The sequence below is a fragment of the Pinus tabuliformis genome, chromosome J (genome assembly GCF_031772625.1).
Source record: "Pinus tabuliformis cultivar Carrire ecotype Pingquan chromosome J, CPIR1, whole genome shotgun sequence".
In the NCBI taxonomy this organism is placed as follows: Eukaryota; Viridiplantae; Streptophyta; class Pinopsida; order Pinales; family Pinaceae; genus Pinus; species Pinus tabuliformis.
The window spans coordinates 287,097,123-287,115,580 of record NC_142295.1 but is presented as its reverse complement, the minus strand read 5'-3'; the positions used below and the strand labels follow the sequence as shown (position 1 = coordinate 287,115,580).

Here is an 18,458-nt window from a genome sequence, read left to right as displayed (position 1 = left end):
GCCAGTGGTAAAGAGAAAAGCTGTTAAGTGGGTCTTGCAGTCGCTCCCAATATGGTTAGAAGTTGTTGCAGAGGACACTTTGTTGCCATTTTGGGACTTCTTTTAATATCTGCAATAAAGTAGGGAAATTTTTCCAATCGATAATTTTTCAAATTCAATTTTGCATCGATGTTACTTCTGGTATGGGTGTGGTTATCTTGCAAGGTAAATATTAGCAAATTTATTAAAATTAATAAGAAAGGGTTTATTATTATTTTTTTAAAATTTAAATATATGTGAAATTAAATAAAAGTATATAAATTATAATAATAATTGATTTAATATCTGGTTTTAATAATTAGGTTAGAGGAGTTTACTAGTTTTAAGTGTATTGTTAAAGTATTTTTTAATATTAAAATCATTAATTCAAAACTAATAATTCCACTGCAAAGAAATTCCAAAATCCAAATCCAAAGGAAAAAAAATATAATCTTTTATAATAAAAAAGGTTTACAATATGATAAATAATACCACTTTTCATTTTATAGTGTAAAGATAAAGATCAGTGAACATGCCTTAAAGTTAAATGCCATCTGTGCTCTTACCAAGGAATAGATTTCTGAGAAGGTAAAACTATCATATGCAAACTTTAGTTAATCAAAATATATTATCAATCATAAACATGCAAACTATATATATATATATATATCAAAATATTAATTTATTAGTAAAGCTTCATAACTTTAAGACTCATTCAACAATTTTTATGATTATATTACACAAGAGTTAGTGAAATAAATTCTTGAAATAATCAAAATATTTTAAATAAATATTCCAAGAAAGCTAACTAATATTAAATTTAATTTATTTTCATAATAATGATAAATGTTGGAAATTTATATATTCAAATTTTACTAGTCTTTTCATTTTATTTAATTTTATAATATATTTTATTTAATTTTTAATAATCAATATTACAGATATTTGACATTTAATTTAATTTTTTATCCATTTTAAAATTTAATTGGAAATTAAATAATATTTTATTACTAGTATTTTATTACATATAAACTTAAATTTTTAATGAGAATTTTTAATTATCAATAACTATTAAGTAGATGATGGAGATTTACTCTTCATGAAATATTTTAGAATATTTTTATTAGTATTCACAATTTAAAAGTTCAGATTTATCTCCAAAACAATGATGTTATTTTTGCTCTTTTAAATAATTTGATCAATTAAAAAAATTTCATCTGATGTGAGTTATGGTTTTTAGAATATTTTTATTAGTATTCACAATTTAAAAGTTCAGATTTATCTCCAAAATAGTCATGTTTTTTTGCTCTCTTAAATAAATTGATCAATTAAAAAATGTCATCTAATGTGAGTTATGGTTTTTAGAACATGTGGTCTTCATAAATCATGATATTGGAGCAAAGCCTATGTACTTTTATTAAGAATCTTCATAGTGAAATGAGTAGACCTCCATGATTAAAAATCATGTTCCATGTTTTTTTAAATGTATATATGTTTAAATTTATATTAATTGTTTACCATTAATAATAAAAATAATAATTTAAAATAAAGTTATTAACCCTTAAGAAAATTAAAATAAAGTTAATCCATTTTCACCTCCATATCTAACTTTTTTTTTTAAATAAATAGTTGAAAAATCTATCATAACTCAATTGTCAAGTCAATAGTAGGGACAAGTGTCACTAGTGCGGGAATGTTTCATCACTCTTATTCAAGGAAAAAAACGACATCTTGAATTATGTCGCTAGTAGTCCATAATGGAGCCTACTCATTACACCACTATTATTGATTGAGTGGGCATGTGTTTCCTCCTAAGAAGTCACAGGTTCAAAACCCTAGGGGGTGGAGTATGTATGACTTCGTAGACTTAGCAGTTAAATTGTTGCCTAGAGGTAGGTCCCTTGTCCCACAAACAAGGAGGTCTCATACACCAATGGTGTCTGGCTTGACCGTGACCTTAAAATTAGATAATATGATAATAATAATAATAATGGGCAAGTTTTCATTCTTAAAGAGATAATACAAGTCTTGAGACTTTAACCTATTTCCTTAATCTAAGGAAACCAAGCTGAGCAAAAAGAATGGCGTAGTCTAACAATTATAAAGTTATGGAAATTCCAGCCATATTTTGAAAAAACCTGGTAGGGGTTTTTGTAAATCCAAGTAAAATATGTCAAAATTTATAATTTTAGGTGCTCTTAAAGTTTTTGATGGTGCTGAATCCATTTCCACCATCAAAAACATGATTCAAACACTGCTTGTACAAGATTTTTTTGAATATTTTTTACCCTGATTCTGGCCACTTTTAAGAATCAAGGCCTTGTAAACAACTCCAAAAACAATACCTAACTAATTTAAAAAAATAAAATCATTCCCATAAAAGAATATATTATTTTCACAATATGGAATGTCAAGCAAGAAATATATTTTTATATATAAATAAGTTGGGTTCACGTGTTAAATTAAATTCAGCGAGCAGTTGGACTTTGAATACAGCACGTTACGCCACATTGCGTGCCGGCTATGCTTTGGACTCTGTTGTCCCTCCACTTTCACGTGATTTAAAACAATGCGATCATCACATCGGCGAACGGGAAGCATTAAAGGAGGGGGCGCAAACCCGTGGGTCTACTGTTGAACTGACCCAGCTATTATTAAACTCCTGTTCCACATTCATGTGTTTCTCGGCCATTAATACCGACTCTCTTGCATTCTGCAACCTCTTCATTCGGGGCAGAGCAACAGCCAACAGCACTGGACACGATGGATAAGGATAGTTTATCAGAAATAGATAAAGGAAAGCAACCAGTGGAGGAAACTAGTTTCTCAGAAATCGATAAAGGAAAGCGGCTCCTGGAAGAAACGTCGGCAGAAGAAGAAAGTACCAGCAGAGGTATAGTTCGATCCCATCAATGGAGTCTGAAAAAAAAACACCGCGCGCCGAAAGCTGCTTAACTCGTAGTTGATTTGTCGGCATGTATTTCGGTTAAAAATCCGGATTTGCTTTTCTGTTCCGTAATTTCCTCCACCCCACCTTATTTGGTTCGATCGGATGAAGAACTCGAGAGGCTAACTAGTGTTTTCGATATTCACAGGCATGGCAGATTTACCCTGGTTCGATCAACGCCCTGTGAATGATAAAAGGGTCCCTGATCAGTTGGACGATGCAGATTCTTCTATTTCTTTCATGGGATTGCTGAGGCCTAAATTGGTAGGTTTCATTAGGATGAGTTTTTTTTTTTCAGATTTTTTGGTGTTATGTTTCGAACCATAAAATGTGATTCATTCTTTTGTTTGGAAGATGAAAGAACTTGATGGTTCAGACTAAACAAAACCATCAAATTATGATTTTAGTGTCGATATTTGGAACCATAGTATGATTCATTCTTTGTGTTTTGAGGATGAACCACACTTATGGTTCACTGGTTCAGGGTGAACCATAAGTTGTGATTTTAGTATAGACATTTGGAATCATCAAATGTGATTCATTCTTTTGTCCTGAAGGTGAACCACACTTGATGGTTCAGGGTGAACCATCAAGTTGTGATTTTAGTATAGACATTTGGAATCATCAAATGTGATTCATTCTTTTGTCCTGAAGATGAACCACACTTGATAGTTCAGAGTGAACCATCAAGTTGTGATTTTAGTGTGGACATTTGAAATCATCAAATGTGATTCATTCTTTTGTCTTAAAGATGAACCACTGTCGACATTTGGAATCATCAAACGTGATTCATTCTTTTGTCTTAAAGATAACCACACTTGATGGTTCAGAGTGAACCATCAAATTGTGATTTTAGTGTTGATATTTGTAACTATCAAGTATGATTAATTATTTTTATCCTCTGGTTATGAGTTTTAGTATGACCTTTATTTTTATCCTCTGATTATGAGTTTTAGTATGACCTTTGAAGGTTCAAAGTCTAAAAAATGAACCACATTTGATGGTTTCTGAAGCAAATTTTTTCCTCTCAATATATTTTGACATTTGCTCTGTTTTTGCAGGAAGTCCGGAGCCCATTCCATGCTTCAAAACTGACAGAAAAGAGTGAAAATATTGGAAAATCATCCCTGACTAGTTTGGCCAGTGATAAACGAGTTATCTGTCAACTGCCCAATTTAGATCTTTCTCTGTTGCCTCCTCGAGTGCCCATGGGGTCCTTCCCTATTCATCACAGAGGGGTACCCGCTGCATGGCCACAGCAGTACTTCCCAGTTTTATCGTCCCCAAATCCTAATCTTTTTAGGTATGGCCTTTGTTTTTTATGGTATTGATTCATGAACTTGTGGGTATAATGTAATTTTTTGGGTTCTAAATTGCAGTTGTTTGCATTTTTGTGTTCCATTAGGTCTCCCACGCCGGGCTCTGAGCAGCAGCCTTGTGAGCTCCTCACAATTTTCTACGCGGGGAAAGTGAACGTCTACAATGTCCCGGCAGATAAGGTGCTATATTGTTCAGATTTTTCCCTTTTTTCTTTTTGGGAAGTTGCCGACTTTGGTGATAAGTTCCATTATTTTTACAGAAGGTTACATGCAATCTCATTTACCTCTTATTTTGGCTGAGGTTACATAGAACTGGTAAAAAAAACAAAAGGAGCATCTTTGAAATACTTGAGGCTTCAAGGCTTTTGTCAAAATGCACAAAACACAGATCTTTGTCTATGTCCTTTTGTTGGGTTTGGTGGGGTATGCTATCTCATTCTTTGATGGGTTTGGTGGAATTTATCAGTTGAAAAACTGCAATATATTTGACAGGTTAGGTAGGATTTGTCTGGAAAATATAATAATTTGATTTTAGTATGATTGATAGTTATATTTCATTTTCGTAGAGTTTTAATATCATCTAATATTTTTTTTTTTACATAATAAAATAGTTTTTTTTATATAATAGAATAGGTTGGGTGGGATTTTTCAGAATAATATAATAAGGTTCGGGTACCATTAATTTCAGTATGATTAATAGTTATATTTTACAATCCTTGAAAAAAAATATAGTTGTATTTTACGAATTTTAGCATTGAGAATTTTTATTAAAAGGTTTTAATAATATAAATAATCTTTTTATCGAATTAGATTTTCACAGTTAATTGTCATCCTTCAAATTTTCTGAAATTAAATTATGTATAAATGTTTATAACGTTTCCAAATTTTAAACATACAGTTTAACTTGAAAAAAATCAACCAATTTAAAAAGGGTATATATCATTGGATTGCAATTTTTTTTGGGTTAATATATAAAAATATAATTAATTTTTTGTGATAGTTGATAGGTTGAGTGAATTGTATCTTTTTAATAATAATTATGCCAATTAAATCATTGTGTATATGTGGGTCTTTTGTCTTATAAACAAGAGGTCTTATACACTAATTTGGTGTCCACCTTACTTTTTGGTAGTTGGTAGGTTGAGTGAGTTGTATCTCCTTAATATTAATTACGTCAATCAAATCATTGAGTAGAGGTGGGTCTTTTGTCTCATAAACAAGGGGTTTCATGCATCAATTTGGTGTCCAGCATAGTTGTGACTTTAATATTGGATAATAATAATAATAATTACGCCAATTATATTCAATATAATCAGTAAACACCAAGTACCTTAATAGAGTCAACAACATTTTCAATATAATTAGTAAACATCAACTACATTCAATGTTGTCATTTACAGGAAATATACGGGAAATAAGTCAGTGACATTTTCAATATAATTAGTAAACACCAACCACATTCAGTGTTGTCATCTTGTAAATGAAATATACATGAAATAGAGTCAATGACATTTTAATATAATTAATAAACACCAACCACATTCAATGTTGTCATCTTGTAAGTGAAATATACAAGAAATAGAGTCAGTAACATTTTCAATATAATTAGTAAACACCAACTGCATTCAATATTGTCATCTTGTAAATTTAAACATAAAATATTAGTTTAACATATATTAATATAGTTATTATTGACTATTTTAATAACAGATTTTAAAATATTTTGGAAATATGGTCAAATGAACTAAACAAAAGTGAAATTAGAGTCACATGGTTACTTTTGTCAATTTTTCAAAATATATATATATATTTTTTAAATGATTAATATTCTTAAAAAAAAATTATATATATTTAAATTTGATCATAATTTTTCAAATTTTCAAAATATTCCAAAATTTACCATTAGAAACTTATATAACACAAATTTACAGAATATTCCGAAAATTTACAAGATTTTCTAATTAATGTTATCCTTTTGTAATGGTTTTTATTACAAACAGAGAATGTGGAATCTGAAGATTTTGGGTGTTCTTCAATAGATTGAGATCTTGTTGTGTGGTGGGGCTGTGCAGGCAAAGGATATAATGGAGGTGGCGAGCAGAACAAGTGTTTGCGCGGAAAAGCCAATGTTGGGACTCCGTTATCCTCTGCCCCATCAACGCCATTCATCTCTCCTCCTCCTCGGTCGGAAAGTCCGGTCACTCCATTCCCGCCGAATTTAGCTGAACCCTTCGTCACCCGCGCCCAATCCGCGCAGACAATAAATACCGGTAAGCCATTTATTTAGCAAAATACTGAATACCAAGAAATCTAATCTGGTTACGATTAGCAAAATTTGAGTTCTGTTTGCAATGGGTGTTTGCAGCGGCTCTTCCAATCAGCAGAAAGTTTTCGATACAGCGATTTCTAGAGAAAAGGAACGACAGGCTCTATGGAAGAGCACCTTACGCTCCCCCTCCGCAAAACTAATCGATGAATGTAACGGGGACTCGAAAACTTTAAGTAAAGTCTGTACATTTTTGTATGGGATCTTCCTGAATTTGTTAGCAAAAAAATCAGGAATTCAAACCAGGCAGCTGTTGGTTTAGAAGTGGCCGAACACTCAATCTGTAACTTCTTTGAAAACTGCCAAACACAATTATCTGTACACATGGAAAGATTTTCGAAAATAGAAATCACTTATATCAAACTCGCAAAAGTTGTTTTTAGTGTTTGGTGGCTTTGAAGATCTGATGAAAATGTTTTGTTTTTTAATATTTCTTTCTGCAATGAGATCTGAGTGGGTATCTCAGGTATTAAAGATCCTTTTTACGGAAATGAAATCCTGCCAGTTCATAGTGGGAAGGAAATTTTCGTGTCAGTGTGTTTAATTTTTTTTTTCAAAAGAAAAAGCGTAATATATTCATATAAGAAGATTACATAGAGCAAATGCAAGAAGCATATGAAGAAACATTCATATAAGAAGATTACATATAGCAAATGCATGACGCATATGCAGAAACGTGAACCGAACCACAAGCAAATCTGCTAAAACAGATTCCAAATAAGGCCCCGAAAGGCCAATATTGCCCAGATAAAGCAACCCATCTATAAGGTGCAGAAGAGGCACCAAAAAACCAAGCAGACAAGCATCTGAAGAAAGAGCAACAAGATCTGACCGCCCAATATGGAAGGAAAGGCACAAAATGAGGAAGAGAGCAGCAAAAAAAACCATTCCTTCCCCACCCCCTCAAACTCTCCACCGGAATCAGACGAGAAACAGAGGAAGAACGCTGCCACAATCATCCGCATCTGCGTGCAGAAAAGACCAACGGAGAAACAGGGCAGAAGCACCGCTATTCCCTCAACGCTCCAAAGGATATGTCGTGGCCAGAACAAACCTCCATAGAAGCGCACGAAACAAGGCAGAAGCACCGCTATTCCCTCAATGCTCCAAAGGATATGTCATTCCCTCAACGCTCCAAAGGATATGTCGTGGCCAGAACAAACCTCCATAGAAGCGCACGAAACAAGGCAGAAGCACCGCTATTCCCTCAATGCTCCAAAGGATATGCCGTGGCCAGAACAAACCTAACTACCGCCGAGAAGGGGAAAACCCACCGTAGATAATTAAAAAAAAAATCAACTTACTTTTATTAATCGCCATATTATGTATCTTAATATTATCTATTCATAATTAAGGAGCAGCTATGAAAATTGGGCAACTGTGTTTCATCAGACATGCTTATAAGTCTTTATCAGTAATGGAATTTCATGAATTTGAAGTTATGTGATGATTTTTCTATCCAATATTATTAAAATGTTTGAACTATCAATTTATTTTTCAATTAAATTTATAAAAAAAAATATTATATTTGTAAATATAATATTAAATTTGTAAAAAAACTATAAATGTGTCCAAACTATCTTATTTGACTTATTATTTAAATTTAAAATTCTCACTTTAATCCTCATAATATTATGAATATCTAAATTTATTCATAAATTAAATAAAACAAATAAACTTACAAATCACTAAATAATAAATATATTTGCCTAACAAATTCCATCCCATATTATATCCCAACCAACCATATTATTTATCTTAATTCATCCATACATAATTAAGGCATCGGGCATCCATGCATAATTAATTCATCCATTCATCCATGCTTCACCAGGCATCTTTTTCATTCTCAATAACAATATCATTTCTACAAGCGCGAGGTCTTGGATTTCTTGTTCATTAAGATTTCACTTGTATGGACTGTATCATGACAGTGCATTAGCCTTTCATTTTTATGGCGTTTAAAATTCCAGATTTGGGATGTTAATATATTTTTGGGAAAGATGTGATTTTCTTTTAATATTTTTAGATGGGAGATTTTGGAAATATTGAGAAATGGGATGGATAGAATTGATGTTAATTTTTTGAATTTTACTAGCTTTTTATGATATTGTTTGGAATAATAACAAATATTAAAAGTAATTTTGGTAAAAATTTTATAAAGGAAACTAACTCCTTTTTTAATAATAAATTATTTATATATTTATAAATATAGAATTGTAATTTATATAGTTTTTATGAGCATATTTTGATTATTTGAAGTTTTTGATTTTTTTTTTTTATAAATTTTATCCAAAATTTTATAGAGATTTTTTGGAATGATAAATTTGAATTAAACTTGTATAATTTACATAATCAAAGTGCTTTAGAGATTTTTAGGGCATTGAATCTATTACACATTCAAAAATGCATTTTAAATAAGCGATTGAAAGGCCAAAATGTGGAATTATAAAAAGTACGTTAGTTAATTTTATGTAAATAAAATTAATTTTTATTTTTAAATATAATGATGATATTGATTATAATGTTGGCGTAAAATAACTTTGTTTTCTTCCATCTTCAAAAAAACATAAGGAATTACTTGATTTATTTTGAACCTGTAATTTTAATCATTGTAGCCTTGATGAGTTAAAGTGTTATGCATGCTAATTTTGTAATAAATATTTTGAAAAACAATTTTTTTTGAAAAAAACATATGATATTATAAGAGAAATCACTTTTCATATTCAATTCTTTTATTGTCTTACATATGGTGTTTCAAGGATTGTTCTTTCACCATGGTATTATAGTTTGTTCATATTTTAGTAATGTTAATTTTCTTAATAACACAATTAATATTAATATTATATGCAAAGTGGGCTCTCTCTTGATTCCCTAATGATTTAGTGAAGACTTTGGCCTTTTTTATTTCAAACATGCTTGAGTCACATGTGGTTTTGATTGGAGCTTGAAATAATCTTAAGAAGCCTTTTATATTCTATGTTTATCTTGCCCTTGCACATTAGGTATCTAGTCATAGCCACTCTCTCAAAGGGAGGAAGACTCACTTTTATGAGGGGACAAGATGGGGTGTACAACCTTTGATTTTAAAATGATAGGTTATAAATGTAGTGTCTCCACTTGTTCAACCCATGTCACATTACCAACGTTCATGGGATATTAAAAGGATAACTCTTATCTAACTAGATATTCATAAAACCCTCCCAAAATTCTTTTGTTCAACCCCTCCCAATACATTTTTCTAACAAAAAATCTCTTTATTTAATAGATCTCCCCTCTTTTTATAACCCCCAAATACCTATAGACCTCCCTATTCAACATTCCTCCCTCCCTCCCCCCAAATATATTGACTCTATTTTTCAAATTTTAAAATGCCCCTTTATAAATGAACATGGTAAGATATTGGTCAACAAGGTGAAGCCCATGTGGTTATAAAACACTTTTGAATTTGCTCTATATTTCTCCATAATTCTCTTGAGATGTTGCAACCCCAAGTTTCACAATCATATATGATAATGGGATTAACGAGTGTCTCAATTGGGAGTTTATTTCTTATCCCAAATCTAAAGATTCATCAATTTAATTAAAGTTGTTTTCAAGACCATAATCGTCTTTCCAACCTCCATTTATCATTTTCTCAATGTCGTATTTCTAGTTAATCTTGTGATGAATATCGATTCCATGGTATTTTTGTGAATTCATTTCCTTGAAGTTGTTGCTATGATAATGAAACTATCATAAGAGATTAGCTTGGATTTTATTATCATAAGGTTATTATCATAACCTTTATTTTATTAGTGTTAATGTTCATATCCATATGAGAGCAATCCTTGAGAATTTTTAGTTTCTTCTTGAGATCATAGGGACTCCTCACCATAAGAACAATATCATCAAAGTATGGAAGAATGTTGATGACTATACTAGCTAGAATCATGCGATCACAACATATTTCTTTTAAACAACCCTCTAGCTTGTTGATGTATAAGATGAAAAGGGCAGGAGAAAACAAACACTCTTGCATAGCTCCTATATTATAATTTTCTTTGACCAAACCTCAATGTTCCTAAACAAACATTCTCAAACAACTTTATTGCAACAATGTTCAACATTAACTCTTCCAATATATGCCAAAGGTTGTCCTTTAGGCATTGTGTCAAATTTTTTTGTAAAGTCAATAAAACAAGATAGGATATTGGTTTTATTATTACAACGCTCCTTTGCAATGATCCTAAGTGTAACAAGATGGTTCACAACTAAATAAGAGCTCCTAAATTTAACTTGTCTTTTAACTTTTTTTTTGCAACTTTCTAGCAATATACTTATTTTTTTTTCCAAATAATTTCATATAACTTGACTTAAAAAAAGATAAACATAATTGTTCTCTAATTAAAGAGGTCATTTTATCCCAATTTTAAAAATAAAAATAACAAAACTTTAAGTCTAGAATTTAGGGAAAACTTACTTAGTTATGAAATTAAAAAGCTTATAAATATGAAGAACTAATTTTCTCTTTATTAAAATCATGGCTCAATTCTTTTTAAAAAAATTGATAAAATGATTTAAATTTTTGTATAAAAATTATACTATTATTAAATATATTTAAATCTTTTCTACTTTTTTCAAAAATCACAACTCATTTCTTTTTAATTTTTTTATAAAATAATTTGAAATCTTTTGTGAAAATTATTATTATTATATATAGAAATAGTGGGAGGGATATGTTCTGAAAAGGATTTTAGATGAACCCAAAAGTTGAAAATTACAAAATACTAGGAAAGTTGATGACCTCCAAAAATACTTTCAACTTCCTATCTAAATTCATGGGAGACGAATCCTAGTATTTTCCACAAGTACTACAATTGATTCCTTATAGATGTTTACAAGAATAAATTCCTACATATTGCGACCACAAGAGTATGCAAAAACAATACATTGTGCTATTTGGGAGGCTTTTGGAACAAAGTGTCCACGCGGAGTTGGGATCCTAATGCCAAGTTAGCATTCATTTTGCATTCCCACTTTTCTTTATTGTATTTCCTACCTCTTGGAAGAGGAGGTTCCAATGCATTCGAGGAGAGGGATTTTTCAACGCTACCTCACATGAATGATTTTTCATAAGTTTCTCTAATTAGCATAACTTCTTGGCAAAACTTTGGGGTAGATCTCTTCATCTCCGCAAGATCAAAGGGAGTCATTGCCAATTCTCTTCTTTCAAAACTTGAATCTAGAACTGGAGAGGCAACCCGTGAAGGAAATTTCTATTCATCCTCCACCAACACTTATGTATTTCCCTAATCCTCATTTGGGGTTTCATCCAAAAAGGTATCTTCATCTTGTTTTGGATCTTGAAGTGATTTAAATGCATTTTTGTTGAAGGAATTTTCTGGCATTGGTTCAGATTCAACATATTTCTTTGGGGTTGCAACCTTGTTTTGTTAATTACTACTTCGCTTTTGTGCTGGTTGGAAACCAACCACTATAGAAATGGGGGTTTGGGACTAATCGTCTTCTTTTCATGGCAGAAGTTTTTGGAAAAGTGTCCATGAGTATGACGATTGTTGCACTTGAAAGGAATATTTTGATAATCCAATTCCTAGATATGGATCCATTCTCCTAGATTTAAATTTAAGGTCTCTCGTAAACCTTCATTGAGGTTTACCACAACATAGATATGAGCACATCAAAATTGACCTCCTTTTGGTTATGCTTTATCCAGATAGTGGCCAAGCTTGTTTCCAATGTCTTTTGGTGTATCAGACTCCCAAAGATGAAGAGGGAGGTGTGGTAACCGAACCCACACTAGCACAACAATAATCTCACTATCTAGACTGAAATCCAGAGTCCATGGGGTGATGAAGAGGCCTCTAGACCCCATGAAATATGATCCCAAAATGAAAATCAAATATCTTTCCATTTTATTGAGAAATAAAAAGACATAAAAGCCCCTTCCTACTACAAAGAAAGTTACATAACCTTGAAGCTTGGAGTTCCATTGTTCCACGATCAAGGTTTCAACAACTTTCGAATTTGGCCACAAGCCCATAAACTTTATGACCAACACTTTTCTAGGAGATCTAAGGCTCTCTTACATGGATATGAAAGAGAGAGTTCCATTGAATGGGTCTCAACTAATTTCTTCACAATTTTTTTGGGGGGAGAAGAAATCCTTGAGGTTTCTAAGCCTGCACCAAGGTTTGAATGAAGTCACGTCTTCCATGGCATGGTGAATAGAGGTGCTACCATAGAATTCCCACTGAAACTAAGCAAAAAGGGTTGAATTCCAAGTAAACAACAATGGTTTTGAGGGTGCCTGACGTCAACAAGAATGGCCATGAGGAGCTTAAAGGCATAGATGGTCCTTGAGTTCTTCTATGTGCGGTTACAACTAGGGAAGATTCCCTAATCATGGAAAGGGATTCAAGCGGCACCGATACTCCATCATTTTATTTGTCCATACATTAAAAACTACTTATATTATTATTATTTTTAACCAGAATAATAATTTTGTATAAATAAAAAATATGTGGCTAGAGCATGCAATTGAAGTACATCAAAATCAATACTATAGAGAGAATTTCTTCAATGATTCTAAAAAAGGGTAAAAACCATCCTCCTCTCAACAGAAAAAGGGGAAATCCAATACTAGACCTTCTCAGACTTGAGCCTATTGCTTCTTGAGAACACAAGTAGATTCTTACAAATTTCTTACACAAGATGGTGCAAAAACAAAACATCTAACATTTAATCAATACGACAACTTGGGAGGTGATGGCACTCAAATCACCCAAGCGCTAATATCCCCAATCTACTCCACACATAGCTCTGCATTTACATCTAATTCAACAATATTTCATGAAACATTTAACATATGCAGTCAATGTAAGAATATAATTTATTATGATGAATTTCATGAGAGATTTTTTTTCACCTTCCACTCTTTATCTCATCTCCTTTCATAAATCCAATTACATACGTTTCAACTTAACAAATGGTGCAATAGATAGGCCAAAAGGGGATTTCAAACTAAACCGCAGTCCTCCAATTTTTTTTTATTTTTTTTTATTTATGAGTCGTTATGAAATGATTTGGTAGTGCATGTTATATAATTTATTGTTTCATTGCTACAAAATGATTTCATAGCACTCGTTAAAATTATGTATTACAATTTCTAATAAGATTAAACGACTTGAGTCTTTTCCAAACCGACTCTCCACGTCGCATAATTTCTTCTCAAGACAATATACGATCTACCTTGCCTTTATTTGCCGATTTTTGCAAAACTTTTAAAAATTTGGAAATCAAACAAATAGTCAAAGAGGCGTTTTTTTTTTTTTTGGATAAAGAATTCCAAACAAGGTACTCTGTCTTAGTAACAACACTCAAATCGTTGTAAAACCACACATTCACTACTCCAAAACATAATGAACATTCCTCCATGGGGTTTTGAAACCATTACAACAAAGTACAAATGATAAATGAATAATCACACAATGATTGAAGCCACAATGTTTATATTTTTAATGTAAATTAGTCTAGCAAGTTACATACTCTCAAATTGATCAACACACACAATAATAAAACTGTAAATAATAATGGTTCATAAGAAAAAATTGATTCATTGTAACCATAACGTTTCGATTCATTTAAAAATCACACCACTTACAACCCAATTGTTGTTCATTACGCCATTCACACAAAAATACCTTCTGGTTCACACATATTGGAAAATAGAAGTGTCTGCAAAACTTCATAACTGTAGTTACACAAAGAAACAACGAGTCCCTCTTTCTTCTCCTCTCTCTTGAGCTTCTCCTCACCTCAAGATATTCCTAAACACTCTTTTCTTATTATTTCCCAAAAAAAATTTATCATGACAACCAAGGGTCACAAAAATGTGAATAGTTTCCCCTTCTCTACAAAATAAAGGAAACTAAAAACTATATTTACAATAGAAAATAAATTCTCCATCTTATTTCTAAAAACAAAATCAAAACTCACCCCTAAATTAAATATTCAAACTTTCATAACAAAACATTAAATTGATTTTTTCTCCCGGCATTACCATGTGACCATCCCATCACATTGGTAAGCTCTTGTTCAGTCTTCTTCAAATTTCTATGCCCGCCTTATGCACTTGCATCAGACTCCCAAGGTGAAAAAGATTCATGGTCTCCTAACTGTGTGCTGATGAAGTTCCTCAATCCTAAACTTTATGTTGTAGCTGGTCCTTCTTGTCATGTCATTGCTCTATTGTTTTCTCCTTCATCCTCTTAGGTTTCCATGTTTTTTGTTGTAGTCTTCCTCCTTTGATGATGAAAACTTGCTCTACCATCTGCGATATGTTGTCCTTTATTATCCTCTTCCCTACATACCTTTTATGTTGAGGATTCTTGAACATCAACTTCCTTATTCTCTCTATTTCCACATCCAACCTATCCTCTAGCTGGCACATATTTTGCATATTTATGTTACTTTCTTGTTGATCATTGTTGCTAAATTTTCAAATTTCTCCACTTTGATTTCATATTTCATCCCTACAATTTTATGTTGCACGAGATTTTCTCCACATAACCGAAAATTCATGTTGTTGTCACTTAATGTTTGTTGCATTTCTTCTTTTATACCACTACTATATGGCACTTTAGTCTACCACTTTTCTTTAGTTGAGCTTAAAAATTTCCAATGGTTTTCAACACTTGTGTTCTTGTGTATCCATTTATCTTAAAATTCCATTTCTTCCTCAAGATTCTTGAACATTAAACTTGAATGTTCAGCCTATGGTTCTATCAATAACTTAGACTCAAATCTATATAGTAAATATTCTATCAACAAAATTTCTTCATAGAATTTATCAAGCATTACATCTGAATGGTTCTCTTTGTTTCTCCTTTAGTTGCCTGCACAAGTAAATTCCACTTTGTTTTCTACTAAAACAGACTACTACAAATACCTCCTACATATGACCTTTTGTACATTCTCATGAGGAAACATAGCCTTTGGACCAAAATTTAAATTATGTTCATTCTCCTTTATCCTTGTGATAATATTTAATGGTTGTCTTTCTTTCTGACTTGTGCAACCTATAAACACACATAGTTTGTCAGTTTCAAAATCACAAGGCCTTGTAGCCTCATTTGATTCTTCTTGCACCATTTATTCATGACGATATTCATTTTCCAAATATATGTGAGACTCTCAGTGAGTCCCTAATCAACATCTTATTCATCATTGTCATCCTCTCCAAGGATGGATCCTTGCTTCAGTGTACAAATGTACATTATCTCTTTCTCACTTTCTCTAACCATCCTTAACCAATCCCTAATCAAATTCCTCATCCATCTTCTTTGATTTCATGCATGCAACTTCTTAATCGGCGATTGGACTTTTTTTCCAACATAAATTCCATTCCTTGGTTCTTTCGTCACTTTTTCCAGCCACTTCTTCAGTTTCTCTTGTAGATACTTCTTTATTTTACTAAGATATTCCTTTATCTCAACTATCTCCTTCTCCCTTTCTTCATCACTTATTTTGTTTTGGCCTACTATCTCTGCCCCCTTCATTCTTTGACTGTAACTTTTTTCTGAACCCATCATATGACTACCAATAGCCATCTTTTCCTTCTTCTTCTTCTCCTCTCAACGCTCCTTGTTCACCTGTGAACCACAACTAAGCCTTTACCTCGTAGCAAAATATGTACCTGCTACCAATACCTCACCAAGCTTCCTCCCGAGGTGACTTTTTGGTATTTATGATTCCTTCTTTGGAAATTTATCTTGGAAATTATACCCGCACTCATTGTGGAACTTCCATCAGACAAATTCTACCCAACAAATACTTGTTGTAAGTTATCCTTCTTCTAGTTCTTTGTAGTAGAATCTCTTCTCCTTCCTATAGAGCACACCTTCTCCTTAACTTCAAAGTTGTTAGGATGTTGCAATTTCCCCTACTCATCCTCTCTTAAGAGAATTGTTTTTTCTTGTTGTCCTCTCTTTCTTTAGAAATCCACCTTACTATTTCGTTCTGTCACAATCCTTTGTGCTTCTAAGAGCCTGCATGCTCTCTCTTCTCTTTTACAACATTGCTGGATTTCTAACTAGTTTCACTCCTTTCTATTGATGTTTTCTTCAACCTCACTTTCCAAAACTCTGTTGAACATACATTGTTGTATTTGCAGCCTTCTCTGTTGGCTCTGCCTTCAAGGTTACAATCTTCTAATGTCCTTTAAGTCAATTTTTTTTCCAGATCTATCTTCGAAAAAAAATTGATCTACTTCCTCCCAAAGTAGATTTCCTTTCATAAACCTTGACTGTTTCCTTCAAACTTTAGAACTTCAACCATGTAATCATCAATATTCAAATTCAATAAGAATTGAAACAAAATAAGTTACCTTAATCAAATTTTCAAATTTGATTTTACTCCCTCTTTTCTTCTGCTACAACCTCTGAACTTTACTTGCTTCCTTTCTTTCATATTTCGATTCTGCAATCATTAATTCAACTATAATTGGACTTGTAAATTAAAGCAATTTACCTCATAGGCTTCCCAATATGTATTGCTACAGTTCTAAATTTCATCTCTACTTTGTTTTGATCTCTTTCAGAAAAATCCATTGCAATCTTTTCACAAAACCAACTTCATAGGAAAATTAGATTCTTGTTCACATTCTCCCCTTCAAGATTAGAATCATGCCATACCTGTTTTGGTGCAAACTTGTCTTCTTTAAAATATTTTTATTCCTCCTCTGAGAGATGTCAAGCTAAAGAGATTTACGGGCTTTGGTACCATTTGATGGCACCCTACTCACCCCGATGCCAATATCCCCAATGTACTCCACACATAGCTCCTTATTTACATCCAATTCAACAATATTTCATGAAACATTTAAACTATGCAGTCAACGTAAGAATATGAATTTTTTATGATGAATTCCATGAGAGAATATTTTTTCACTTTCCTCTCTTTATCTTAGCTCCTTTCATAAATCCAGTTACATATGTTTCAACTTAACAAATTGTGCAACGAGAAGGCCAAAAGGGGATTTCAAACCGAAATGTAGTCATCCAATTTTTTATTATTTTTTCATTATCTGTTGCTACGAAATGATTCGGTAGTGCCTATTCTCCAATTTACTGTTTCGTCACTACGAAATGATTTCATAACGTCTGTTAAAACCATGTATTGCGATTTTGGGGAAGATGAAATGACTCAACTAAACCGACTCTCCATGTCCCATACTTGCTTCTCAACATAATATATGATCTACCTTGCCTTTCTTTGTCAGTTTTGCAATGTTATTATAGATTTGGCAATCAAACAAACAATCAAAGATGTTTTTTTTTTTGTTTAGAATTCCAAATATGGTACTCTATCTTAGTAATAACACTCACATCATTGTGAAACCATGCATTCACTACGCCAAACACAATGAACATTCCTCCACAAGGTTTTGAAACCATTACAACAAAGTACAAATGATAAATGAATAATCACACAATGTTTGAAACCACAATGTTCATATTTTTAATATAAATTGGTCCAGTAAGTTACAAACTCTCAAATTGCTCGACGGACACAGGAATAAAACTAAAAATAATAATGGTTCACAAAAAAAAATTGATTCAGTGTAACCATAAAGTTTCGATTAATTTAACAATCACACCACTTATAGCCCAATTGATGTTCATTACGTCATTCACATAAAAATACCTTCTGGTTCACACAAATTGGAAAGTACAAATGTCTGCAAAACTTCAGAACTGTAGTTACAAAGAGAAACAACGAGTTCCTCTCTTCTCTCCCTCTCTCTTCTCCTCTCTATGGAGCTTCTTCTCACCTCATGAACTTCCCA

The 18,458-nt window shown here is 32.2% G+C and overlaps 1 protein-coding gene across 1 annotated transcript; it reads left to right on the top strand.

Annotated features, from left to right (window-relative positions):
- Positions 1-2,631: 2,631 nt before the first annotated feature.
- On the top strand, positions 2,632-6,973 carry LOC149226908 (uncharacterized). The gene is made up of 6 exons (XM_089380348.1): positions 2,632-2,911; positions 3,114-3,229; positions 4,027-4,268; positions 4,371-4,519; positions 6,357-6,554; positions 6,650-6,973. The coding sequence occupies exons 1-6, from the start codon at positions 2,782-2,784 to the stop codon at positions 6,751-6,753; spliced, it is 939 nt and encodes a 312-aa protein (XP_089236474.1). The 5' UTR covers positions 2,632-2,781; the 3' UTR covers positions 6,754-6,973.
- Positions 6,974-18,458: the final 11,485 nt, after the last annotated feature.

Coding starts and splice junctions, on each gene's coding strand:
- LOC149226908 (XM_089380348.1), top strand. CDS start 2,782: ATGGATAAGGATAGTTTATCAGAAATAGATAAAGGAAAGCAACCAGTG. Junction 2,912..3,113: donor AGAAGAAAGTACCAGCAGAG/GTATAGTTCGAT, acceptor CGATATTCACAG/GCATGGCAGATTTACCCTGG. Junction 4,520..6,356: donor TTGGGAAGTTGCCGACTTTG/GTGATAAGTTCC, acceptor GGGGCTGTGCAG/GCAAAGGATATAATGGAGGT.